Source organism: Ochotona curzoniae, unplaced genomic scaffold (genome assembly GCF_017591425.1).
Source record: "Ochotona curzoniae isolate NIBS_2020 unplaced genomic scaffold, NIBS_Ocur_1.0 scaffold_3208, whole genome shotgun sequence".
NCBI lineage: Eukaryota > Metazoa > Chordata > Mammalia > Lagomorpha > Ochotonidae > Ochotona > Ochotona curzoniae.
In genome coordinates, this window is record NW_024467106.1 from 1,425,886 (window position 1) to 1,453,448 (window position 27,563).

Consider the following 27,563-nt stretch of genomic DNA (forward strand, 5'->3'; position numbering starts at 1 on the left):
AAGGCCAAGGGCGCCCAGCCCGCGGGCAGGGACCCCAGCAGGCCACACAGGCCACAGCGTGGGACAGCACAGCCCGGCTGAGCACAGACAGGACAGACAGGACAAACGCCAGCACTGGGTGGCAGGTGCGCATGGCATCCACGGCCGTCAGTGGGCCAGGGAGACGGGAGCCACATGTGGGAGGGAGCACTCCGTCAGCCCGGGGACACGGCGGCCCCAGGCTGTCTCTACAGCGCGTCTCACAGTCCTGGGTCCAGGCCACCTTCTCCCGTGAGCGGTGTGACCGCCGCCTCCGCCCTCTCACCCCTTCGAAGATGGTGTCCTGGTTGGCTGGCATGCCTGGCCCGATCTCCGACGGGGACGCCGTGGAGTCGGGGTCATAGTACGGGTCGTAGTAGTTCTCGTCCAGGTTCCTGATGGTCTCCTCTGTGAACTCCCCCTCTGGGTCCTCCTTCCCTGCCGCGGGGGCGGGCTGCAGAGGACGGAGTGGCAGGGTCAGCAGGGCTGGGGGCACAGCCACACCCAGGGCCGCCCAGGCAGGCTGTGCCAGGAGCTGGGAGTGCCAGGATTAGGGGATCTGGACTCATGACACCCGGGGGTGCTCACGGGGGCGGGGCAGGGTTAGGGTTAGGAACCCTCCCAGCAACAACGGCCACGTGCAAGCAGGCGCCAGGAGCCTTAGCCCAGCTACAACTGGCCATCGTGCCCGTGGGAGCCCGGAGCTCCAGGGGGCAGGCTAGCTCCCCACCTCTGCAGGCCCCTGGCCTGCAGGCTGGGGCATCCTCTGTCTGCAGCTGGGGGCGCTCGGGGTGCAGGATCCTCCCCAGGACTTAACCACAGAGCGAAGAGGCACCAGGCTCCCACCCCAGCCCCACTCCTGCCCACAGGCCTGGAGGGCGCCACCCGCCAGGGAGGGGAATTACATTGGAGGAGTTGGTGGCGTCGGGGGTGCCGGTGGGCGCCTCGGCCTCGGGGCGGCGGTCAGGGTGCTGCTCCGGGCTCTCGGGGACCTCTGCGTAGCTGAGGTCGTCGTACGGGGCGGGCGTGTAATAGTCGTCCACGGGCACGTAGTCGTAGTCCCCGACGCCCGGGGCCTCCTCCCGCCCGGCGCCCTCGGCAGCCTCGGGCACTGGAGCGGCCTCCGTGGTGGGCGGCTGGGTCAGCTCCTGTGCCAGGGCAGAGACGCGCCGTGAGGGACCCTCTCGGGGTGGGGGCACGGCGGTCACCCTGTCCCAGCGCACACGAACCTCGGGGACCTCTGTCGTCTCTCCCGTGGCCTCCACCGGCTTCTTGGTGGGGGCGGGGTCCTTGCCGGGGTCGTCGGGGTCCTCATAGTAGGGGTACTCGTAGTAGTAGGGCTCACTCTCGCCGTCTCCTTCTGGGTACTGACAGCAAACAGGGCACGTGAGCCGGAGGGGGCACCCAGAGGCCGCAGAGAGCTGCCCAGGCGGGCTCCATCAGCACAGAGCTGCCCAGGCGGGCTCCTGCAGCACAGAGCTGCCCAGGCCAGCCTTCCAGTGGCCCAAGGTGACAGCAACCCTAAGAACGCACGGGCTGCCCGGTCCCCCAGGCTGAGGTCTCCACCCAGCCGGGCTGCCCCCGGCAGCCTGCCCTGACCTCAGGCTTGGGGACCCACTGGGAGGGGCTGGGTAGGAAATGGAGAGGTTGGGGTGTCAGGTACAGGGAGGGCCCAAGACTGGGGGGCCCCACGGTGCTCAGCCCAAGCCCGGGATTCATGCTTCCCGGAGCCTGGACACAATGCCAATGGCATGAGCAGCCGAGGTCAGAGGTCAGATAGGAGAGCCCCCTGTGAGGCGGCCTTGGGAGCAGGGGTCGTAGGGCTCACACCCAGCCCCTCTGATGGGCTTGCAGAAGTGGGGCGGGCTCCTTGGTCTCTGCCCCCCCAGAGCCTGGGCCCCTCATGAGTAACTTACATATTCATCCGGGTTGGGGTCCTGCGACTGGGGAGTGTCGGGGACGGCCGTGTCGCAGTCAGGGCTGTAGTGTTCACAGTAATCGTAGGCTGCCCTGTGGTCCGCGACGAAGAGCAGCTGCTGGATGTCCCCCTGCAAAGGACAGGTGCTCAGGCAGTGCACGCGCCCACGCGGCACAGAGGGCACAGTGCACGTGGCACCCACGGGGCACAGAGGACACAGGGCAGTGAACACGCACCCACGGGACACAGAGGGCACAGTGCACATGCACCCACGGGGCACAGAGGACATAGGACAGTGCACATGCACCCATGGGGCCCAGAGGACACAGTGTACACGGCACCCACCGGGCACAGAGGACACAAGGCACGTGGCACCCACGGGGCACAGAGGGCACAGTGCACGCACCCACAGGGCACAGAGGGCACAGTGCACGCTCCCACGGGGCCCAGAGGGCACAGTGCACGCTCCCACGGGGCACAGAGGGCACAGTGCACGCACCCACAGGGCCCAGAGGGCACAGTGCACGCTCCCACGGGGTACAGAGGGCACAGTGCACGCTCCCACGGGGCACAGAGGGCACAGTGCACGCACACCCTCTGGGCCCAGAGGGCACAGTGCACACACACCCACGGGGCCCAGAGGACACAGTGTACACGGCACCCACAGGGCACAGAGGGCGCTCAGGCAGGGATGGGGCATAGCTGGCCTCCAAATCACAACCCAACTGACCACCTGGGAAGCTCCTGCCCTGAAAGCCACTTGAGTCTCTGGGCTGTCCACCCACCAAGGGTCCACCCACCTGTGAGAGATCCATCACCCACTCCTAAATCCACTTGCATCACCCATCCATCTCAGCACCGCCCCTGTGTGCACCCATCAATCACGGACCCAACCCATCACCCAGGGACCACCGGGAGCTCCTGAGGACATCGGACACCATGGCAACAACCAGGACCCAAAGACAAAGGCAGGGAGTAGCAAGCTGTCACCATTGCACCATCACAGTCAGGTCACTGCAATCCCGGGCCAGTGTCACACCTGGACGCTGTCACACCAGGACACTGTCACACCTGGACACTGTCACACCTGGACACTGTCACACCAGGACACTGTCACACCAGGACGCTGTCACACCTGGACACACTCACACCAGGACACTGTCACACCTGGACACTGTCACACCAAGACACCATCACTGCCACCACTGTCACACCAGGACACTGTGACACCAGGACACTGTCATACCAGGATGCTGTCACACCTGGACACACTCACACCAGGACGCTGTCACACCAGGACACTGTCACACCTGGACACTGTCACACCTGGACACTGTCACACCAAGACACCATCACTGCCACCACTGTCACACCAGGACACTGTGACACCAGGACACTGTCACAACAGGTCACTGTCACACCAGGATGTTGTACACCAGGACACACACCAGGACACTGTCACACCTGGACACTGTCACACCAGGACGTTGTCACACCAGGACACTGTCACACCAAGACACACTCACCCTAGGACGCTGTCACACCAGTTCTCTGTCATACCAGGCCACTGTCACACCAGGACACACTCACACCAGGACACACACCAGTTCACTGTCACACCAAGACACCATCGCTGCCACCACTGTCACTCCCAGCATTGGCGTTGTTGCACTGTCTGGGTTAGGCGTCCACCTGGGCCACATGCCTCGTGCAGCCCGTGTGAGCACACACCTCCACAGCAGCTGCTGGCGGTCCTCTGTCCAGTGTGCCGCAGAGGCCACAGGTGCCGGGATGGGCCCAAAGTCTGTACACACAGGACCCAGGCCAGCTTTCTTCGTCCAACCTCAGGAACCCCAGGCCATCATGGATGCTTAGCCAGGGCCAGCAGACTGAGGTATTCCACAGAACCCCGCTGGGCAGGACCAACATTCTGGCATCACCCCGGGCCCTCTAACAGCTCCTCCTGGGCGTGGGCAGGCTCCACCTCACCAGGGCATAAGCCATCCCTGCTCAGCACTCAGGAACCACCATAATACCCTTAAACTCTGAGAAATTCAGAGATGGAATGGGACAACCAGGAGTCTCATGCAAAGGTTAAACATCTGCTAATGTCTGACACCCTTCCCACTGTCCCTCACAGGCACTCCTGGCGTGGCGTGGAAGACCAGCCCTGGCCTGCTTCACCTACGGCCCCGCGCCAGGAGGTACATGGCTCAATATGCTCACATCTGTGCTAACGTCGTGCCCACATCACCAGCGCCTTGCCACACTGCTGGGTCCACGTCCACACTGCTAGGTCCACGCCCATGCCTCTGGTGCCACGCCCATGCCACTGATGGCACGCCCATACCACTAGCACCAAGTCCACATTGCTGCGTCCACACCCACGCCACTAGTGCCACGCCACAACGCTGGTGCCATGCTCACACCATTGGTGCCACGCCCATACTGCTGCTGCCACTCCCATACCTTTGGTGCCATGCCCACACCACTGGGTCCACACCGCCGGTGCTATGCGCACACCTACCACTTGGCAGGAGAGCAGAGGATGGGGCAGAGGTGGCCCAGAAACATACAGACCTCAGCACACAACAGCCAGCCCAGCCACCTGGAGAGAGAAGGGGTCCTGCAGGGCAGCAGCCCACCCCTCTCCAAGGACCTCAAGGCAGGGCGGCCTTCCTGGGAAAGGCCTCAGCCCTGCCCCTCCCACCCACACAGACCCCAGGGACCATTCCACCCCCCCCCAACACACACACACACAGATGCAGGCCAGGCACAGTCGGGGCGAGATGGCACAGCGGCCTGAGCTGCCCTGACCACTAACAGCTGTGAGGACATAACACGGCGTGGTTGCTCCACATGTCGGTTTCTTGATAAAAGAGAATGAGACCCTCCTCCAGGAGCGCCCTGAATCTGCAGGGGGCAGCTGCCCCAGAACTCTGGTCACAGTCTCCAGCCACCACCGGGACCGTGAGCCCGATCAGGCACGGCTGCCATCTGTCACTGTCACACCAGGATGCTGTCACACCTGCCACGGCTGCCATCTGTCATCACCATCACTGTCGTCATGTCATCATCCCAGCCACAGCAGTCCTCGTTGCTCCCCACCCCAGCCACATGGCCTGTCCAGGCATAGCCACAGCTCACCGTGCCACTCCAGGAGCACTGTGGGCCCTGGGACTGTCACGAGGGGAGAAAAGCCCACCCACCGGGCTCCCGGAGACTGCACGATCAGGGAGGAGATGGGGCTTGAGCTTTAGGGGCGACCACGCTGACAGCTCATGGTCTGACAGTCACTGCCACAGCCAGGACCTCCCGTTGACCAGGGCTGCTGCTCAGCCTCCATGCAGAGGGAGAGTGGGAGAGAAGGTACTGGAAAAAGGAAGGGGTACGGGATGGGGGCAGGAAGGAGGGGACAGAGAGGAGGGACAGGAAGGGGGGACTTGGGGGAGGGACAGGGAGGTGGGGGACAGCGGCATGTCCGGCTCCAGGCTGGGCCTGCTTCTCCCCTCCCAGCCTCACCCTGAACCCAACAACCCAGCTCCAGCTGGGGCTGAAGGCAAGTAGGGGGCAAGGCCTTGACCTGGGCAAGTGGCAGCCTCCCCAACCACTCCAGTGCAGCTCCCAGCCCTGGGAGGGCCCTGCCCTGCCCCGCCCCACCCTGCCCTGCCCTGCCCTGCCCTGCTCTGCCCTGCTCTGCCCCACCCTGCCCTGCCCTGCCCTGCTCTGCCCTGCCCTGCCCTGCTCTGCCCTGCCCCACCCCACCCCACCCCACCCCACCCCGTCCTGCCCTGCCCTGCTCTGCCCTGCCCCACCCCACCCCTGTTGCTCCCTCCTTCCCTTCCAGCAGCTGCAGGGTTGCTGGCCACCACCCAGCAGGGAGACCCTCCTCACCCCGCACCCAGTGGAGGCACAGAGCATCCACCCTGTGCCCTGCATGATGTCACCGGAAGGCCAGCTGTGACGTCAGCCACGTCTGGGCCAGAGGCAGAGCCTGCTCATAGTTTCCATGGAACAAACCATGTGGGACCCCCTGGCGTGCAGGTTCTCGCTGGCTCCCTCCCCCCAGGTTCCAATGACAGAACCAACCACCCTGCGCCCCAGCCCCCTGGGGGTGGGGAGGCCACTGCCCCTTGCTCCCCAGTGCCAGGAGGGACAAGGGGTCAGGAAGCAGCACCCTGACCCTCACGCCGGGCAGTCCTAAGTCCAGGGCTCCACACAAGAGTCATGGAGACTTACAGTGGGCCCCAGAGCCCACGCCTGGGTCCCCACAAGACAGGGGAGATCGGGGAGACCGGGGCCACACCAGCCTCAGATCTGCGGCCCCCAACCCGTGGGAGGACCCGTGCCCGCTGGGCCTCCCACTGTGGGAGGAATCCAGGCTGACACAGATGGCAGGGCTCCAAGGAAAGCTTCCGGGAAGGGCACAAGCCTGAAGCAGGCCCAAGACCCCCGCCCTCACTCACGACCCCCGCCCTCACTCACGGTCCCAGCTCTCACTCAGGACCCCCGCCCTCACTCACGACCCCCTGCCCTCACTCACGCCCCCCGCCCCTCACTCACGACCCCCGCCCCTCACTCACAGTCCCCGCCCTCACTCACGACCCCCGCCCTCACTCACGGTCCCAGCCCTCACTCACAGCCCCCGGCCTCACTCATGCGCCCCCGCCCTCACTCACGACCCCCGCCCTCACTCACGGTCCCCGCTCTCACTCAGGACCCCCGCCCTCACTCACGACCCCCCGCCCTCACTCACGCCCCCCGCCCCTCACTCACGACCCCCGCCCCTCACTCACAGTCCCCGCCCTCACTCACGACCCCCGCCCTCACTCACGGTCCCAGCCCTCACTCACAGCCCCCGGCCTCACTCATGCGCCCCCGCCCTCACTCACGACCCCCGCCCTCACTCACGGTCCCCGCTCTCACTCAGGACCCCCACCCTCACTCACGACCCCCCGCCCTCACTCACGCCCCCCGCCCCTCACTCACAGTCCCCGCCCCTCACTCACAGTCCCCGCCCTCACTCACAGTCCCCGCCCTCACTCATGCCCCCCGCCCCTCACTCACAGTCCCCGCACTCACTCACGACCCCCAGCAGGCTGCCGCGGGGGGGGGGGGGCGGGGAGCTGCTCCCGGGGTGACACCTGAAGCAGGCGGACCCTCCCAGCTGTTGCCCGGCCTGACCACGGCCACACGGACCCCCAGCCTGACCATGGCCACACACACATAGACCCCTGGCTTGACCATGGCCTTGCTGACCCCCAGCCTGACTATGGCCACACACGGACCCCCGGCCTGACCATGGCCACACACACATAGACCCCTGGCCTGACCATGGCCACACACGGACCCCTGGCCTGACCATGGCCTTGCTGACCCCCGGCCTGACCATGGCCACACACGGACCCCTGGCCTGACCATGGCCTTGCTGACCCCCGGCCTGACCATGGCCACACACGGACCTCTGGCCTGACCATGGCCTCGCTGACCCGCCCACCCCTGCCCCGGGACCTGCACTGGAGAAGCCCAGCATTGCACCTCCCTACTTCCTACCAGACCCCATGCCCACCACTGAGTTCTGGAAGCTTCCATGTTCCTGTGTCAGTTGGGGTCACTGAGGCGAGAGGACACAGTGCAGGAGTGGCTCCTGGAGGCAGCGAGCCCGTGCAGGACAGCCCGACGCCCTGGGAGCCTCCACCTGCCTTCAGGCTGCCTCTGCCACCCCTGGCCTGCTCATGTGTCCGAGTGCCCACTGGACCCTGGGGGACCTGAGCCCCGTCCCCCCTCTGTCCCTCACCCAGTTTACACCAGCACAGCCACTCAGGCAAGGCATGGGACAGCTCCCGGCAGCAAGCCTGAGTCCCAGGCCCTCGCCTGTCCCAGGAGGCACAGCTCGGAAAGAACAGCTCAGTGGAAAAGTCAGGCCCTGGTAGAGGGGCCCGGGCATGAGGTCACCAGCCTGGCCCTGTGAGCGCCTGGGCCTCGGCAGGCAGACGGAGGCTAGGAGTGCTGCCAGCTGCTGGCACCAGGTGGCCCTGCCAACCTCAGCTCAGCCGTGTCTCTGGCTCCGGCCCAGACCCTGCTGGCTGCCCTATGCTGGGCCATGCAGGGGTTCCTCCCGCAGGCCAGGGTCCTTCCGGCAGCTGACCCTGACGCAGCACCACCGGGCGGATGTACCCCACACCCACCACTCGTGCCCCACCCACACTGAGGCTGCCTCCCTGGGCACGGATGAGCCCAGGCTGGAAAGAGGAGGCCACCAGCGGCCCAGGGACCCAGGCCCCCTGCCAAGGCCACACTGCCCTGCCCACATCTCCACCTAGAAAGGCCATGGGTATGGGGCAGAACCGGGCAGCATGCAGCACGCACAGGGCAGAGCCTGGCAGCACGCAGCACCCACGGGGCAGAGCCGGGCAGCACCCACGGGGCAGAGCCAGGCAGCACCCACGGGGCAGAGCCTGGCAGCACGCAGCACCCACAGGGCAGAGCCAGGCAGCACCCACGGGGCAGAGCCAGGCAGCACCCACAGGGCAGAGCCAGGCAGCACCCATGGGGCAGAGCTGGGTGGCACACAGCACTGATGGGGCAGAGACGGGCAGCACGCAGCACTCAGCGCTCCCCTTCGGGGCCTCCCTTGAGACCCACCGTGGGGATGGTCTCTGTGGGTTACACTTGCCCCCCGAAGTCCCCTCTGTCCCCCACACACACTCACAGGCTGAGCAAGCCCCAGTGGGAAGTCCCTCCTGCTGGCCCGGCGCCCAGCAGAGCCGGGGGGACAAAGGGGCTTCTGAGGGATGGACGGAAGTCATCCCAGCAGGGCAGGCGTGCGGCCAGCGGGAAGCCCTGCCCTTGGAATCGCCCAACAGCAAGGCACTCTTCCGAGTTCGTTTCCCAAGTTTTAAAACCTCACTCCAGGGACGGCAGAGGCCCAAGCCACTCAGCGGCTGTGATGTCTGACACGGCCTCCTGGGCAGACCAAGGTGGGCTCCTGGGCGGCAGCGTGCCGTCTCCCCCTGAGGCCCTATCTCCAGCCTTGCCTCCCTGGCAGCAGGTCTGCCCCGGCTGGGCACCCGTCCGGCTAGAACCCCCAGGCTGCCGTTTCTTACATGTTTAAAGCCGGGGCGATGCTGCTTCCTGAGTCTGTACCCATGAACACAGGTCTGCAAATGGCCAGCCGGGCACACTGCCACACAGCCGGCCACAGGGCCGTGGCCACACCTGCCAGCCCCCGACGGAGGACTCGGACTCACCTCAAACACTTCCTCGTCCAGGATCCGAGTCCCAAACACGATGATGCCGTTGACGTCCACTATGGCGTGGTCACTGCGGTCCAGGGGCCTCGTGATCTTCCTCTTACAGTCCAGGATCAAGGTGACGTTCTTGTTGTGCACGCTGAGCGCGATCCTGTGCCACCTGCAAAGGCCGGACAGCCGCGGTGGAGGCGTCTGCACCCCCTGCCCCGCATGTCGCCCAGGGCCGCACGCGTGCCCACTCACTTGCCGTCCGACAGGTTAATGCCGCGGAACAACGGGTAGTCCTCCGGCCCCGGCTTCCCGGTGTGGTCCTCGTACAGGAAGACGGGCGAGCGGCCCAGCTCCAGGCCCAGCTGCTGGATGCCCTGCTCGTTGTAGACGGACACCAGGAAGGCCTGGCTGCCCTTCTTGGCCTTCACCGTGGTCAGGATGGAGAAGTCCTCAGGGAAGGCAGACGCTGGCGGAGGGCACGGAGATGAGCAGCGGCCCCAGCCTGGCCACGCGCTGCAGGCGGAGCAGACCCGCCCCGTCCCGAACGCCCCGCATCCTCACAGCTGCTGTGCAGCCCATCCACCAAGAGGCTGCTCCCGCTCCCAGGAGACATGCGGGCTGCGCAGGCACGCAGCACAGGGCATCTGGCTCCAGGCTGGGCCACACAGGGCAGCGACACGGACGGCCAGATCCCGGCCCCTCTCCTGGCGAGACCCCCAGGAGGAGCCCATGTGGGGCCAGGCCGCCTCTCCCAGGCAGGGGGGCGAGCGTGGCCAGGGAAGCCAGAGGTAGGCAGTCCTACCGCCCACAGCCGCACCCTGTGCCAGGGACGCCCCCGGGAGGGCCGCTGGGCTTGCAGGCCGGTCCTCAGGCCCCGACCCCAAGTGCCTCTGAGTCTCACACCTCCTGCTTGTGCCTGGAGCCTGACCTGCCCACCGTGGGACATTAGGGGGACACAGCAGCAGGCAGTAACTGCTGTCACATCAACACGAGCCCTCGGAAACCTGGCCTGTGCCGCCCCTCCTGCCTGGGCTCCCAGCTGAGGGGACCAGACCCTGCCCGCCTCGCCCCTCCTGCCTGGGCCCCAGCCAGATTGATGGGACCAGACCCTGCCCGCCTCGCCCCTCCTGCCAGGCCCCAGCCAGATTGATGGGACCAGACCCTGCCTGCCTCGCCCCTCCTGCCTGGGCCCCAGCCAGGCTGAGGGGACCAGACCCTGCCCTCCAGCGCCTCACCCCTCCTGCCTGGGCTCCCAGCTGAGGGGACCAGACCCTGTCTGCCTCGCTCCTCCTGCCGGGCCCCAGCTGAGCGGACCAGATCCTGCCCACCTCGTCCCTCCTGCTCGGGGTCCCAGCCAGGCTGATGGGACCAGACCCTGCCTGCCTCGCCCTTCCAGCCGGGCCTCAGCCAGGCTGATGGGACCAGACCCTGCCCGCCTCGCCCCTCCTGCCCCCCAGCCAGGCTGATGGGACCAGACCCTGCCCACCTCGTCCCTCCTGCTCGGGGTCCCAGCCAGGCTGATGGGACCAGACCCTGCCTGCCTCGCCCCTCCTGCCGGGCCTCAGCCAGGCTGATGGAACCAGACCCTGCCCTCCAGCGCCTCTTACCGGGGTACAGCTGCTTGGTGGGCGCACTGAGTTGGGCGTCCTTGGTGACGCGGTAGGCCACGTCAGGACCAGCGGAAGAGCGGCGCGTGGCACAGAAACCCGTGGTCTTCGTGACCCCATCAGGCAGGTTGTGGAAATCCAGAACCTTCAGGAGATCGGCGGGCTGAGCTGCAAAAGGCAGGAGAGCGGGGTCAGCACACTGGCCACTTCCATAGCCGGGACTTAGGCATGAGGGCGGGGCCAGCACATGACCACACCCACGGGCGTGGCCTAGACAGAGGAGGGCGGGGTCTGTTGATGAGAACCAGGGCTTCCCACACCCTCCCCAAGTGCTGACCCTGCAGGAAGTCCTGCCAGTGAGCAGGAACTGTGGGCATGGGGCCCTCATGCTGCTTCCAAGGAACCTGCACCCCTCTGCCCCGGGGCGGCTGTGCAGCCACACTGCCTGTCCTGCAGCCCTTAGCAAGGGATCCGCCCGACAGGCCAGGGGCCTGGAGCCCTGCAGGCCAGGCCAGGGTGGGCAGTGTGGGCAGCAGGGACGCAGGCGAGCACAGCATGCAGGGAGGAGGCTGTGCTGGACCAGACCAGGAAGGCAACCCAGCGGCAGCAACTCAGAGTGGCTGCCCCTCCCCATCGCCTGCCCCTCACTCCTCACCCCTGCCTCTTCTGCATCACACCTCTGCAGGCATCTTCTAGTCCACCCAATCAGGAGGCTCAGAAACACGGGGGCCAGGGGTCCCCCAGTTTAGCACTGAAGCAAGGCCCCCACTCGCTGTCTCAGAAGACCCTTGTCTCCCACCCTTGGACTCCCAAGGGCAGGTCTGCGATGCCCCCAGGGACCACGCACAGCTCCTGGGTCAGCCCCTCTGTGGTGCTCAGCGCCGGGGACAGAGCCCTGGCAGGGCAACCCTGTCCGCTGGCCATCGGGAGCGACATGAAAACGCAGCTGGGCCAGGCCTGGACTGGACCGCGGAAGAGGCCGCTGTGCCAGCCGTCACTGCACCTGCCAAACAAGACCCCGGCTGTCTCTTTCTCTGAAACTGGACTCTGGGGCTGCTGGGGTCAAGCCAAGGGGGCGGGGCTCCCACCTGGCACACCCTGGGGCCACATCGGAAGCAGCCATGCCGCTCTGCCCAGCCACCTGTCTTTTCCATCGTGGAAGGCACAGGGCTGCATGCCAGTCATGTCTGCCGACATGTTCCCAGCCCTCCGTGGCAGCACACCACAGCCACCGGACACTTCCCAGGCCCAGTGCCACAGCTCTTGCCGGCCCAGGCCTTCCTGTGCCAGAGCTAAGAAAAGCCTCATCTTTGAACAGGTGTGGGGAGGCCCTGGCAGGCGCCCGGCGGCACACACTGCTGCTGGCTCGTGGCCCACGTGGTCCTCACGGCAAGGCTCTGAGCAGGGGACACGCCACTCTCGCCCACCGCAGGCCTGTCCTCAGGGCTTTGGCTCCAGTCCTCAAGGGGCCTGTACCACCCACAGCCACTGCCATCCGCACTGCGCTGTCCCTGAGGTGGCACTCATGCCAGCAGGGCCGGGCACTGGCACCATGCACCAGAAGCAGCGCTGACCAATGCCCACTCCGCACCCCCCCGGGGCTGAGCCTCCACTCCAGTCCCCAAGCTGGTGGTGGCCTCAGGTAAGAAACCAGGAATGGAAGAGGAAAGGTCACAGACAGAAGAGGGCAGACAGACCAGTGAGTGCTGGGCAGGCAAAACCCGAGGGGTGTGTGGGCAGCGGCCCAAACCCTGGGCCGTCCTCCGCTGCCTTTCCAGGCCCATTAGCAGGGAGCTGGAGAGGAAGTGGAGCAGCCGGGACTTGAACCGATGCCTATATAGGATGGCAGCATCACAGGCAGAGGCTTAACCCACACAGCACAGAGCAGGCCTCTTCTGTCCACTCAGACGACTTGTTGCAAAAGCAACACCGAAAAGGGATGCCCTCGGCAAGCAGAGGCAGCAGCCCCACTGTGCGCTGCAGCCCCACTGTGCGCTGAACCGGCCCTGCCCCCTCTGCGTCAGGTATCAGGTCCAGCACCGGCCGGCAGGTGGCGCTCCCAAGACCTGCCCTTTCTCGGGGCTCCCGGCAGGAAGAGGCCTGGGGTGACCACCATGGGCAGGAGCTCAGAACAGGCTGGGAACCAGCAAGCACCCACGGGCAAACCTCACGGCCCACGCCCCGACCGACAGCAGACAAGCCGTCAAACAGACCCATGCACCCACACGGGAGACCTGGAGGAAGCTCCTGCCTCTGGATCAGCTCAGCTCCGGCCATGGCAGCCATCTTCACAACAGAAAGCCCCACCCACGGCAAGCCAAGCGAGGGGTCTGTCTGCCGGGAGAGAGGCTGCGTCGCCTCCTTCCTCCCCCACCGGGCTCCACACGCACCCTCCCTCACTTCCTCTGAGCTGAGCAGCACTGGGACCCACACACAGGGGCACGTGGGCACATGCGTGGGCACCTAGCGGTGGCGCTGCCGGCCTGAAGTGGTGCCTGTACCCCCGAGCACGGCGCTGGGCAGCCCCTCACGGCCTCGTTTGCCTGCACGCATGTGCCGGCGCTGCCTTGCGATGGTTTTAATTTCGGTTGTTCTGATGACTTCAGACCCACACTGGGCACTCGTCTGTGTCGTCTCAATCTCTTTGAACCCTTTGCCCAGTTTTAAACTGAGTCATTCTGCTGGGGGTGGGGAGCTGCAGCCTGCTCTGCCTGCACAAGCTCAGGCTTTCCTGGATGTTGAACACTCGGTCGCTGCCTTGTCCTCTTTCTGAGAAGCAGTGAAGTTCCACTTGAAGGAACTCTGGCTTATCAGGCACAGGGAGACAGAGAGAAATCTTCCATCTGCCGGTTCACTCCCCAAATGGCCAGAGCTGGACCGGCCAGGAGCCAGGAGCCTCCTCTGGATCTCCCACATAGGTGCAGGGTCCCAAGACTTTGGACCATCCTCCACTGCTTTCCCAGGTCATGAACAGGGAGTTGGATGGGAAGTGGAGCAGCCGGGACTCGAACTGGCGCCCTTATGAGATGCCCATGCCACGGGGAGAGGCTTAACTTGCTACGCCACTGGGCTGGCCCGCTCATTGTTTCTGTGGCCTGAGAAATCTTCGCCCAATTTAGTTTTAAGGAAAAGATTTCCTTTTAAAAACATTTTATCATTTCAGATCTTACACTCGACCTTTGCTTTGGCCCGCAGTCTGTAGTTTTGCGTGTTACACGGGGCGTGGCAAGCTTTAATTTTATCCATGTGTCTGTCTAAGCGGCGGCGACGGAGGAGAGGGCTCCCACCCCCGGGTTCAACCTCCCAAACACTGCTGCCAGGACCAGGCTGGGTCCCCAGTGCAGGATGAAGCCCAACTCCCCAACTGCCCTTGCTCCCAGCGTCTGTCTGCAGCAGGCGCCGTCCAGGGGCTGGCCCTGGGGCTACCACCGATCCCAGGTCAAGCTCACATTTCTGTACATCAACGCACAGGAGCTCAGGCCCAGCGATGACAGCAGCACCCTGGAGGGGCCCGGCTGCTCCACTGCCCATCCAGCTCCCTGCTGACACACCTGGGAAAGCAGCGGAGGACGGCTCACGTCACTGGGACCCTGCCGCAGGGTGGGAGATCCGTTTGGATCGGCTCAGTTCCAGCCACTGTGCCCTTTGAGGACTGAGGCAGCGGCTGCAAGGTCTTTGTCTCTCTGCGCCTGTCTTCCACTCTGCAAAACTGCCTTTCTAGTAAAAAAGGAAGGAAGGAAGCAAGGAAGGAAGAAAGGAAGAAAGAGGGAGAGAGAGAGCGAGAAAGAGGAAGGAAGGGAGGGAGGGAGAGTGCCGACGTATGCCCCATCTACTCAGCAAATACTCAGTTGCGGCTGTGTCCCACCTGCCCGAGAGGGGCAGGCAGGTGGCTGCACCATGGCCCACATGGACCTGCCCAGCGGCCATGGGGACCATACCATGACGCAAGGCACAGGGAGCCCAGTGGGGACTCCCCAGGGCAGCTGGAGTGTGTTGCGTCACTCCCAAGCAAGCATGGCCCACGGTTTCCAAGAGAAGCAGGATGGTGGAATCTCCCAGCCAGCGCCTAGGGACACCGACCTCGCAACTCCCAGCAGTTCACTCGTGCTGAAACCATGGGGACACTGGCCTTGCTCCTCCTGTCCCTGCCGAGCACGCAGCCGGGTGCCCAGGGGCACAGCTGGCCCAGCCCCACAGCTCCTGCCTCCCCTTGCTGCCCCAAGAACATGGCCTGTCATGCCACTCTGACAGCACCAAAGCCGCTGCAGCTCCTGGCTTTTCTGGTGGCTCCACAAAAGCCAGCAATCAGAGCATGCCAATCCATGGTGCCTGGTGTTACGAAGGTAGGCCTGGGGCAGCAGTGCCTGGTCCTCCTCGAGCTCTGGAGGCAGAATACAGAAGTCTGAGCTGACCATGCTGACCACAAACATCCTAATACTAAAACCAGGGGGGTACGGAAGAGGGTGGCCCAGCACACGATGGGAGGTGGGCCAGAGCGAGGGGTGGAGATGGACATAGAGATGATGGGTGGGTGGATCCACGTGTGCGTGGGTGGATGGATGATGGGTGGGTGGATGGATGATGGGTGGGTGGGTGGATGGATGATGGGTGGGTGGGTGGATGGATGAGTGGGTGGGTGGATGGATGATGGGTGGGTGGGTGGATGGATGAGTGGGTGGGTGGATGGATGATGGGTGGGTGGGTGGGCAGATGGATGAATAGGTGGATGGATGGATGGACAGATGGGTGGGTGGATGGGTAGGTAGATGGATGAATGAGTGGGTGGGTGAGTATATGGGTGGGTGGATGGGTGGATGAGTGGGTGGGTGGGTGGATGGATGGACAGATGGGTGGATGCATGGGTAGGTAGATGGATGGATGGGTGAGTGGGTGAGTATATGGGTGGGTGGATGGGTGGATGAGTGGGTGGGTGGATGGGTGGATAGATGGGTAGAGTAGCCAGGCATAGATGGAAGACAGAAGCGTGGATGGAGGGATGAATAATGCCAATGAACAGCACGGTGGACGCATTCAGTCGGACAGGTGGGTGGGTGGGGTTACGCGGATTTGTGGTGTGGGTGAGTGGGCAGACGTGTAGGTGGGTAAATGGACAGATGAGCGGGCATGGAGACGGCACTACATCATTGTTGATTTATCCTGAATAAAAGGCTCCCCAGGCTGGACTCTGGCCAACCTAACCCTTCACTGAAAGACCAAGACCACAAATGTAGCTTCCTCCTGCCGTGCCTGGCCTCACATCCTGCCCTCTCCCAGCCCCGTTCCAGAAGGCTCTCCCACCTGCACACGGCGGCCCCCGACAAGGCTGCCCGTCTTCCTGGGTACTCACTCCCACAGCATCGGACTGGAACGGCTGGCTGGCGGGGCCTGGGGCACAGCAGCTCTCCGCGGCCCACAGTGTGCTCAGCAGAGAGCAGGGACTTGATGATACACTCAGGGTGAGTCTCCAGAAGGATCCCAGTCCCACCCACACCCCCCAGCTCTGCACTCAGCAGACAAGCCCACTCTACCATGCTGGCACAAGCATCATTGGCTGGAGTTCGGGGACCTCATGGGAACAAGACGCAGAAGTCCCCGGGGAGCCCCGGCTGTCCCAGCCCGAGCTCCCCCGGGGGGTGGACTCCCAGAGGTAGGGAGGCACCTCTGAGCTGACAGCCAGCTTGTGAGGCAGACGGGACGACGCTGTGGGAAAGGACACGGCCAGGGAAGGCGTGGCTCCACTGCCAGTCTCTACGGTAGGGCCAGCCGGCCAATGCCAAGCGCGACGAGCACCCCCTGCGGACAGTACAGGCCACGGAGTGACAGCGGGCCGGGGGCTAGAGGGTGTTCACAGGGTCAGAGGCCTTCAACTGCCTACCACCCCCCAGGCCCGCGGCAGATAAGACCACGGGTCCTGGGGCCTGCCCGTCCCCCTCGTGGCCCACATCCACACAGCTTCTTTGCAAAGAGGAGGAGCCACGGGCTGGGGTGTGCACGCTGCTTCTCGCCTCCCTCTCTCCGCCCCCAAGGGCACCGGTTGCCCGGAGACCTCGCTGTCCACGACCCCTGGGGCAGCCCCCCAACCCCTGTGAGGGACCCTGTGTGTCTCCTGGAGCCTGTCCTTGGCCACACGGGAGGCGCCCATGGCCCAGCACGCTGACCCTCCGTTCTGTTCCTGCTTGCGTTGGATTTTGTTCTCCAATCCACCAGGGACGGTCCCATGTGGTCTGAGTTTTCAGTCTCTCGTCCGTCCCTGGTCCATCAGATGCGTTCTGGTAGCAGACTGAGGAAGGATTTGGCTGTACCTTCCCAGATGCTCCTTCAGGGTCCCCACCGACCGTGTGACTGACCCCATCTCTCCCAGTCAGGGTGCAAGCGCTACGCTGCCGCCAGGGCCCCAGGCGAGAGCTAAGTGCCCCACCTAACAGTGTGGGGGCTCCCCCAGGGGCCTATCCCAGCAGCCCCAGAAGGACGATAGTGCCCCCTGGTGGGAAGCAGCCTAGGACACAGCCTCCAGACACCAGCAGGTCCAGCGCGGAGGAACAAGAAATGGCTCCTAATTAAATGAATGAGGTGGTCACTAGGGTCGCTGTGGGTGATAAAACAGCCCCTGCAGGCTGGGCACTCGCAGGGCTGGGCAGCCTGGGCATTCACAGGGCCCAGAGGATGGGCAGGCTGAGCGCTCAAAAGGCCTGGGGGATGGGCAGGCTCTGGTAGACATCAGAGCACAGACCCCGCCTATGGGCCATGCGGAGCCAGGACTCCAAGCATGGCTCCTGTGCAGGTGCCCACTCACTCCTGTCCTGCCTGGCCACTGCCCACCTCCCCCCAGGCAGAGCTGTGGAGGTGGGGTGGTGGGCAAGATCAGAGCAGAGGCCTGTGACAGCAGAAGGCTCGCCCACCACAGGAAACATTCCCAGGGCACTTGGCAAACACCCCCAGTGGCTAGGAGAGCTGGGACACAGCCTGCCCCCCGTCCTGCCCAGGGACCTTGCGTCACTGGGACAAGCAATGGGAAGGACAGGCCTGGAGCCCAGGGCATCCACGGGGGCTCAGCTACAGCCCCAGGCAGGGTCAGCCATGCCAAAGGGCGGCTCTGAGTGTGGAGTACAGTGTTGGAGATGCGGGGGTCCGTGCCCCACGCAGGAGGCAGAGGCAGTGTCCAGGAGGTGTCGCGGGCCGCCCAGTGCGCCCAGGAGCCCCAGACAACCAGCTCACGCCGAGGGAGGGATGGCAGCCAAGGAATTTTTCTGAGCCCGCCGGACAGTCCCTGGCGGGCCTTCTGAAGGGCAAAATGGAATAAACGGTGGCTGGGCTGCAAGGGCCTGGACAGGCTCATTCGGACAGGGGCAGCCAGGGGGCAGGGACCAGGCAGACCCAAGAAGGGCCAGGGCCCTGAGCCTCTCAGCTCGGCAGCTGGCTGGCCGGTCACGGAGGCCGGAAGCCACACGTGCTGGCCCCACAGGCAGGAAGCACTGTCAGCCGAGTGGCCGTGGAACCGACCAGGGGCGTGAGAGGAGCAGCCACGCACGCGGACCCTGCCACGAACCGGCCCTGTGCCCGGGTAGAGGTGACCCTCCAAGGCGGCTCTCAGTAACACAGGAGGCAGGACGCCACCCCACGCCCACCCTAAGCACACCCCCCTGAGGACCCCAGGCAAATCCCACCTGTCCCCCTCGCACGCTCCCTCCCCCAGGGCAGCGCACGCAGGGGCTCCCAGGCTTTCTAACACCTGTCTACCCATCTAAAGGGCCTTTGGGGTAGGGTGGTCTAAAGAGGCAGGTGGGCATCCTTGGACCCATTCTGCAGGTGCAGAGACAAGCAGAGGACGGTCAGGAGGGGTCCCCACACCAGGGGTCCCCGGGTGCAATACCACCCTTGTCCCCAAGAGACTCTGGGCCCGGACTCGGGTCCCTGCAGAACTCAGAGTTCATCCAAGGTTCCCAGCGTCCTGATGGGGCCCAGGGCCTCCCTCGGCCACTCCGGCCTCTGAGGGGACCCTCAAGCAGAGCCATCAGGGCCAGGTACCGGAGACGGCCTGTCCACCTGGACACTGCCCCGCCGTCCGCAGCCAGCAGGGTCTGCCTGGGATGTGCGTGGGCGTGGGGAGGCGGGCGTTGGAGGACTAATCGTTTTCCTGGACCCACAGTCCACTTCCACACAGCAGACAGTGTGTGAGTCACGCCTGGCTCCTGGGATGCAGGGCAAGCTTCCGGGTCAAGCCTCGGGCTCTGCTCCCCTCCGAGTGCTGATGTGGCACATGGCCCCCAGACCCCATTCCCACGCCCCGGCCTCCGAGCCCCATCAGGCTGGTTGAACCACCCCAGCTGACCCCTCGGACCACAGCCCACACGGCAGCTGCCAGCCCCCAGACCCCATCCCCACGCCCCCGGCCTCCCACCCCAGCTGACCCCTCGGACCACAGCCCACACGGCGCCTGCCAGCCCCCAGACCCCATCCCCACGCCCCGGCCTCCGAGCCCCATCAGGCTGGTTGAACCACCCCAGCTGACCCCTCGGACCACAGCCCACACGGCAGCTGCTGCCATAGACCTCAGCAGACACTGGACAGGCAGCACCTGCCTGGCTCCGCCTGTCCCTCTTCGCCTCCCACGAGAATGGAAAAAATGGCTCAGAACAGAGTCCCCCCCCCCAGACACAAGGGGCCCACTCCCCACCCAGTGCAGCCCTCCCCCTGCCCAGAGCAGCCGCCCCTCAGCCAGGGGCCCTGGGTGGGGAGACCGGGGGTGGGGAGAGGACAGAAAGGCGCAAGTCCAGAAGTCCAGGCCTGGCACCCACCCTACCCCAGGGGAGGCAGGGGGCAAAGGTCACCAGGCCTCACCTCCTCCTCTCCCTCGGTGGCCACGCCCCCAACAGGGACTGAGCCGACCACACTGCCCCAACCCTGAGTGTGAGTGTGTCCCCAGGACCCCGGGCCGGGCTGGCCGGCAGCTGCTTGTAATCAGCCAAGCCATGGCCCCGGGGAGGAGAAGGGAAAGCGTGTCCACACAGAGGGGCCAGGAGAGGCGTCCGAGGACACAGGCGGGGCTGGGAAGGCGGGGGAGCAAAGAAGCTTCCGGAAGTCCTCAGGCCCAGGTTTGGGGCAGACACAGACCCTGTCCCAGGACCATCCAGTGCGGGTGTGGTCTGCCTGTGTGGGTGGAGCTCTCCCAGCAGCCCCAGGGGGTCAGCAGGTGCTGGCCATCAGGCTGCCCGGACCCACCAGTGCTCCTGCGGCTAAGAGCCCAAGCTTCAGACTCCTGCAAGCAACGTGGGGACTCAGGACAGTGGGACAAAGTACCACCCCCTCCCCAGGCCTGGAAACCCTGCAGCAGCTGGGGGGGGGGGGTGAGGTGCCAAGTGGGAAGGGTCCACCACCGCCAGGGTGATATGCCACACGTGGAGGCCAGGAGGGGATCCCGGCCCACACAGCCTCCAGTCCCTGTCTTTGAGGCTTTGTGGCAGGCTACAGGGCCAGCCTCACTCCCAGGGGAGCTCGGCGGCTGGCAGGGTGACAAGGCCCCACGGTGGCAGCGGCTGTCACCGCCATCCCAGGAGCAGTGGGTGGCGGAAGACACACAGGAGTCCAGCAAGAGGGGTGGGGTCGGCTGGCAGCCCCCCCCCTTGTCCTGCCCACGTGGCCCCATCAGGAGTCCTCGGGTGGGACTGGGCAGGAAGCAAGGCTGGCTGCAGCCCCTCCCTGTACAGCCCCCTGGGGTGGGGTGGGGGTATGAGCCGCGCTGAGCCTCCGGTGTCCCCTAACGGGGGCTGCAGCAGCCTCAGCTTGGGACACCTGCATGCTATGTCCAGGCACTGGGTCCCAGGACCAGCTCCCCGCACACGTACCCGTGGGAGGTAGCAGACGACGGCCTGAGGCCTTGGGACCCTCCCAGCCATCCACACGGGACACTCGGGTGGGGCTCCGGGCTCTGGGCTCTGGCCCAGGCCTGGCTGTGGCAGCCACCTAGGCAAGAGAGTAGAAGACAGACCCCAAATGGAAAGGAACGGAAGAAAAGCCGGCAGCAAAGCGGGGTGCAGGGACCTGGCTGTGAGAAACGCCACCCCCGGGGGCCTCGCAGACTCCAGCTTCCCCAGGCAAAGCCAACCCCTCCTTCCCATGCCACACGTCCCCAGCACCCAGGGCTCTGGGACCGGCACCCCAGCACCTGCCCCTGGCTGCCATCACCCACACAGGCCCAGGGCCCCACGTGCTCAGGGCAGCTGCGCTGGGCAGCAGGACCAGGCCGAGGGACAGGACCCCCACCCCAGCCACCCCATGGCTAGCCACGGCCAGTGCGCCCCCTCTTCCTTCCCTAAGATTGGTTTATTCATTGGAAAGGCAGAGAGACAGAGAGATTCCAACCACTGGCTCCCTCCTCAAACGGCTGTAATGGCCAGGCTTTTCCAGGCTGAAACGAGGAGCCAGGAGCCCTAACTGGGTCTCAGATGTGGGTACAGGCGCAAGGGTCCTCCGCTGTTTTCCCAGGCACATTAGCAGGGAGCCACCTGGGAAGTGGAGCAGCCGGGACTTGAACCTGCACTCACATGGGGTGCCAGTGTTGCAGGTGGCAGCTATACCCACGGAACACTCCAAGCTAGGCCGCACCTGCCTCCTCCGGCTTTGCCTGCTGATGGAGGCCCTGGCATCGATGCTTCCCACGGCAGTGAGTGCACCAGCAGACGGTGGCCCACGTGCCTTCCACACTGCTGGACTCACGGGGCTTCCTTCTGAGCATCTGTAGACAAGCCCGGTGGGGGAAGCTCCACCCGCAGTGCAGGTGTGTGTGGGAAAGCTGCTGGGACACGCCACACCCCCACACCTCCCCTCCCACCCGACCAGCAGCGGCCCTACCAGGGCTGCCAGACAGGTGCCTCCTCCAGCCACACCTCCGGCATTCACGCCACTTCCCAAGTGTTGGGGCCTCACTGCCTGCCGGTCACCTGTGCATCTGCCCGGGCTGCTCATGGCAGAGGCTCGTGCACACTGGCACACAAACCCCTCCCCTGCACAGAGGCCATGCCACACCCACACAAAGCGATGGCCGCTTCTGCAATCCAGGAGCTGGAGCGCTCTGCCACGCACGGGGAGGTGGGGGGAGACACTGGTTTAAAAAGACTAAGAGGTCCCCAGCACCCCACAGGGCCGAGTCGCAGGACAGACGGATGATGGAGGGGTGGGCAGTGGGTCCAGCAAGCTGGCAGAGCTGGGACGCTCCCAGCCAGGGGCCAGGCCTACGCACACACCCTCCCGCCAGCCCTGCCCCCCGTGCTGCGTAATTGTATTTGGAGAAAATTGGGTCAGACTGCGGTCCCGTCTCAGGTCTGACTCACCCAAAGACCATGGCATGCCTGGTAACAGGGCTCATTACCGGGCTGGGGAATCTTCCAGAATGATGGCCACGTGGGGGGGAAGACGACAATTTGATGGCTCAGTCCATCTGAGGAGATTGACACCAAATGACCCCATCACCCTCACTGTTGTCCACCCAGGCAGCCCATCACCAGCTCATTCCAGAAACCTCTCTCCTGGGAGCCTGGGCTGGCAAAGAAACAGTACCAAACGGCAAAGCCACTGTGGCACACATCCTCACAGGCCCCCGCTACATGCCACAGACTTGGGGGCCAGGCAGAGGCCCGAGCCCAGGCCCCCATTCAACCCTGGAACAAGGGGGGCTGCTAAGTGTGGCCTGGGGTGCTGCTGCACAACCCCCACTCCCCACGCCGCCAGCCACGTTCTGTGTCACCTCTTCCCTGGGACCCACGAGGGTGGCATGCACAGATGTGGCCCTCACAGCCCAGGGCCGCCTCGGGGTCCCCACGTGTCATCCGAGCCAGGACCCTGCCATCACACAGGGAAACTGAGTCACAGCCAGCAGGAGCTGCAGAAAGGACGGATCAGCTCAGGCCCTGGTGCTGCCCCAGGCCAGACACTGGCTTCAGAGGGCACCCTGAGGTTCTGTGAGCCACACAGACCCCTGCCCTCGCCCAGGGCGTTGCACTGCACCCCGTGGCTTCACGGTCACCTGCGCATCTCCCATCCCGCCTGCCGCCAGCTCCTCAGACACATGGGCCCTCATACGGACGCACCTCAGGAGAGACACACAGGTGAACACGCGTGTGCAGGCATGCTCCAGAAGTGTGTACCCCCAGCACACACGGGTCACACGGACATGCAGAGGACACACGTGCACACACAGGAGTGGGCCCCTGAGGGGACGCAGCGGCATGACGGGAGCAGAGCTGGGAGTCCCACCTGGGCCTCCCAGCTGGCCGGACCACTGGCCCTCAGTGCTGAGGGAGCCCTGATACTGTGGGAGGACTGTGGGAACTTCGCCACAGGGGGCCCAGTACACGCGCCATGATGCCAGCAGGTGCCCCAGACCCCCTGAACAGCACATTAGCAGGACACGAAGGCCAGTGCCAGCCCAGCCTGGCCGCCCGCCCACCTCTCAGAGGCAAAACTCAGTGCTGGGAGCTCTTGGGGCACTGATGGCTGGAGGGACGGCCCTCCAACAGTGTCTCGCACCATGGCCGTCCGAGCCTTCTCCCCAGAGCAGTGCAGCGCCACGCCGACGCCCGCCTCCTTCCAGGCCAGGGTTGCTCCTGCACCCAGCCCCCACTCGCTTCCCTCCGGCCCCTGGGCTCAGCCATGTTAGAGGCCTCCCCAGGCAGGGGCAACAGCCCGGGGAGCCTGGGACACAGCTGGGCGATTCCGTGCCAGGAAGGTGGGGCCAGCAGCTAGATTGAAAGCAGAGCAGGAAGAGGGCCCTGCCAAGGGGACGCTAGCCAGAGGACAGAGAGGAGGAAAAGCAAGCAGGCGGCCTCCTCCAGGAAGCCTCTCTTGCTTGCCCAGGGCAGGTCACCCCCTGGACTTCCCTGAAGGACACCTGAGTCCCCAGAGGTCGAGTTAGGCTGTCCACCACAGGGAGGCAGCCCCCGGAGGCAAGGTGGGGTCCCGCCATGCATCCCAGACCAGCGTACAAAAGCCAGGCAGGTTGTAACCACATGTGAGGAGGCCCAGGTGGGCTGGGCACGGGGACCTGTGGCCAATCAGGTGCCCTTCGAAGGCATTGTCATCAAACTTTTAAAAATAAAACAACAAAAAAAGGGCTGGCAGAAGCCAGGCAGGAGCCTCCATCCTGGGCTAAGCCACAAACACCTGGTCCCTTGCAGTGCCGTGGGCACGGAGCGGGCAGTCAGGCAGGCCGCCAGGGGTCCCTGCTGCCTGGCTCCTGGGCGGCCTGGCTGAAGGTGTTGAGGGCACCACCGGGGGCCCCTGCTGCCTGGCCCCTGCTGCCTGGCTGAGGGTGTGTATTCCCTCCAGGTGCCAGCTGACTCGCTGCCCAGCACAGCTGTCTCCAAGCCCTGCCCAGGACAGCCGCCCCCATGTAAGCTGAACTGAGGGGCGAGTGGGGCAAGGGTGGTCCTCCCCTGCCCCTGCAGCAGCTTTGCTCGTCCTTACAAGGGGGGTGGCTCCCCATCCCCCGTTATACCCAACAAGGCCTGCACCCCGGCTGCGGGGACAGACGGGGGGCCATGCACACTGGGAAGACACTGTACTGGTCAGAGGGTGTGGTCAATCGTGGGGCAAGCCCCAAAATATCTGAGGGTGGGGGGTGATGGAGCAGGCTCCACCTAGCATCCTGCGGCGACAGCAATCGGGCAGACAATTCGCCATCCCTGGGGGTCTTTGCTGGGCGGTTGGGCGGTCAGAGCGCCCGAGGGGGACCATGGGCCCGCCTCTGCGGCTGCTGACTTACAGCCCAGATGAGAAAGCGGCCCAGAACTGAGCTGGCCCACGCTGACGGCACTTTAGGGGGCAGGGGACAGAGGCGGGCGGCAGCCAGCTGGACCGAGTCAGAGTTAACCATTTGATACCTGTTGAGCCACACACGACTTGGCCTGTGCTCCCCGCAAATCCCCCGCTGGGTGTGGTCACGTGACCGGGGCCGCCAATGGTACGCTCAGGAGATGACCTCAATTTCCAAATATTGGGGTCATGTTTCATTTTGCATCGCCTGCTTCCCCGTTACAAGGCCGCACAGCCCCAAATGCAATCTCACTTTTCCCTCCTTCGCACACTTGGCCACGAGGAAGGCAGGAAAAAAGAACCCGGGACTCGGAAAACATCTGGCAGCCCCAGGACGCAGGGGAGGAGGGGCCTCTCCTGCCTCCCCCGCCCTCCACGGGGCCAGTGGACAGCGCCCAGCCACGCACGCCGCTGGCTTCCTCAAGTCCAACTCCATGGCCGCAACCCACAGCTCAATTAGGACAATTGGAGTGGGCAGAAGACAGCCAGCGGGCAGGGGTGGGGTCCAGGCGCCCAGCTCAGCCTCTGGTGGGGGGGGGACGACGAGAGGATGTTCTTGAATGGGAATCCCAGGAGAGCGGGGGTCCCCTGGCCACACCCACAGCCAGACACTACTTTTCTGGAGGGGGCCTCTGTGGTCCCCCACCTCCAAATAACACAAGGCCTGTTGGCCTGGGGGTGGGGGGCACACACACACAGCCCAGGGCCAGGGTCCCAGGGTCCCGGGAGGCCAGGCCAAGCTTTTCTGTAGCCCCATGCCCCGACTCCTTCCCACGGCACCGGCACAAGGAAAGGGACCTTGGAGTTGGGACATGGGATGCCACGAGCCCTTCTTCCCACTCGCCTTCTCAGACCACACTCCCCAGAGAAGTGGCCTTCTGGCGCGCTCAGGTGCTCTGGCACAGCCGGGCCAGGTGTCCTGGGAGCCTGCCAGCCTCCCACTTCCCTGTTCATGGGATGTCAGGGCATCCAGGGACTGAGGGCTCTGCCCCCGCCCTGCCCCCCTCGAGGGGCTGACAGCACGGGCCCTCTCAGCCCAGGGGATCCCGGGTGGCGTGTGAGAGCTGGAGCTGCAGGAACCCAGACCCAGGCCGTCGGGGGAGCCTCCGGGCCTCCCAGGGCCCTCCCTGCCCCTCCCCCGGGAGGCGTTCCTTCCTTGTAAGGGCCGAGGGCTGGCGGCGGAGGAACGCATCTCACACGCATCTCACACGTGGCCACCAGCCGAACGGCTCACAGCCCAGACCCCAGAGCCAGCTGCCAGCTCTCCTCCAGGCACGCGGGGCCCTGGTGGGGGGGGGAGGACCCCAGGAAAACGGCCTCATGACGAGGTCGCTGCTTGGGGTACACTCCGGCACCCTACAAAGCGTGCCACACACGGAGTGGGATGGGGGAGCATGGGGGGCGGCCCCAGTCTCCATCACCAGCGTCATGGGAGCTCGGGCTGCTGGATTCCCCCATTCCCTGGTCTGGTCAACTCTAGGGGGCGACCCTTCCCGGACTTGGGCTGCAGGGTGTGTGGGCCAGAGCCCTGGGATGCAGAGCGCAGCTTCAGGACAAAAGTTTGGCAGCCTCGAAGCCACCCCGCCACCACCCCCACCCCAGGCTGCTCCAACTTGCGTGCCTTCCTGGGCTGGGAGAGAAGTCCCGCCTGGCCCGCCCGTTTGGGGAGGGGGCTGCCTGCCACAGCAGTTCCTTGCGGGAGCCTCTCCCTCTCCAGGACGCTTCCCCCACCCCACCCCCACACCACGCCCCGCCAAAAAAAAAAAAAAAAGATGTTCCACGTCTCGGCCCGTGCATTACACAAGCCCAGCCGGGAAAGCCGTGGGGGCGCTGAGGCAGGCGAGTGCGCCCCGGCGATGACAGCGGTGCCAGCGCCCCGCGCGCCCCAAGAGCGCCCTTACCTGCGCAGCTCGGAGGCGGCGCCCACAGCAGCAGCAGCAGCAGCAGCAGCAGCGACGGAGGGGGCGGCAGCAGCAGTGGCGCGCCCGGGCGGAGCCGGCTGCGCGCTTTCCAGCGGGTGTGGACGTCCATGCCGGCAGCGCGCGGGGCGGCCGGGGCGCACCAAGACGCGCGGGGGCGGCGGGGCACGGCCCGGGCAGAGGACTGGGCGGGCAGCGCACAACTTCAGGAGGTCATAGGGAACTCTTGGCGCCGACCCGGTCTCCTTTGTGGCGGCGGCTCTTCGGGCAGGGGGCGGCTGGCGCGCTGGCCCACGGGCGGAGTGGGAGGCGGGCTCAACTTTGGCCTCAAGGGTCGGCCGCGACCCGCTCGACTCAGTGGCCCTGGCCTCCTCCTCCCTTTCTCCCAAGTCCTGGTGGCCTCCTGCTCGCCGACACCGCCCCGCGCCCTGCTCCCTGCGCGCGCTCCTCCGGAGTGAGGGCCTGCGCCAGCAGCCGCGGGGACGCCGAGTGGGGACCTCGCCGTCGGCGCCCTGCACTTTTTCCCGTTTTGCTCCCTCCCTCTCTCGGCGCAGGCACCCGCCAAGTCTGTAGATCCCCGACTCCCACAGCAAATCAGAGCTCCGCGCTGGCCTCGGCGAGGCCGGCCCCCGCCTCCCACTGGGCGCCGCGGGCGAGGGGGTGGGGACAGCGGGCGAGTCGCGGCGAGGAAGGGGCCGGCCGGGGGGCGGGAGCGGACGTGGGGCGGGGGCGGCGCCCCTGCTCCGGAGCGCGCGCTGGCTCGGGCGTGGATGGGTGGGCCCGCGCGGGGGTCTGGGGAGGCCTGGGTCCCCCACAGTTCCTACCCCGTGTGTGCTGGATCCTGAGCTGGGGCCCCGAAAGTTTGAAAAGTTTGGATTAAAAAAGAAAAGACAACACAAAAGCTTGCGGCGCACCCCGCCCAGCTGCGGCTGGAACGTGGAAGGCTGGGGGGAGCTGCTCGGGTGGGTGGGGACTCGGGCGCTGGAGCAGCCAGATCCGGGGCGTCCAAGGCTGCCAGGCTGCGGCCTGTGCGCCCACCCCCACCCGGGAC

General features: G+C 65.4%; 1 protein-coding gene across 1 annotated transcript in view; it reads right to left on the reverse strand.

Annotated features, from left to right (window-relative positions):
• Positions 1 to 26,624, reverse strand: part of COL5A1 (collagen type V alpha 1 chain) — a 69,090-nt gene extending 42,466 nt beyond the window's left edge. The window contains exons 1-8 of the mRNA XM_040963355.1: positions 26,495 to 26,624; positions 10,788 to 10,955; positions 9,433 to 9,646; positions 9,187 to 9,349; positions 1,935 to 2,066; positions 1,248 to 1,385; positions 924 to 1,166; positions 305 to 472 (exon numbers count right to left, since the gene is read on the reverse strand). Coding sequence (XP_040819289.1) covers positions 305 to 472; positions 924 to 1,166; positions 1,248 to 1,385; positions 1,935 to 2,066; positions 9,187 to 9,349; positions 9,433 to 9,646; positions 10,788 to 10,955; positions 26,495 to 26,624 — 1,356 coding nt within the window. The remainder of the gene's footprint in view (positions 1 to 304; positions 473 to 923; positions 1,167 to 1,247; positions 1,386 to 1,934; positions 2,067 to 9,186; positions 9,350 to 9,432; positions 9,647 to 10,787; positions 10,956 to 26,494) is intronic.
• Positions 26,625 to 27,563: the final 939 nt, after the last annotated feature.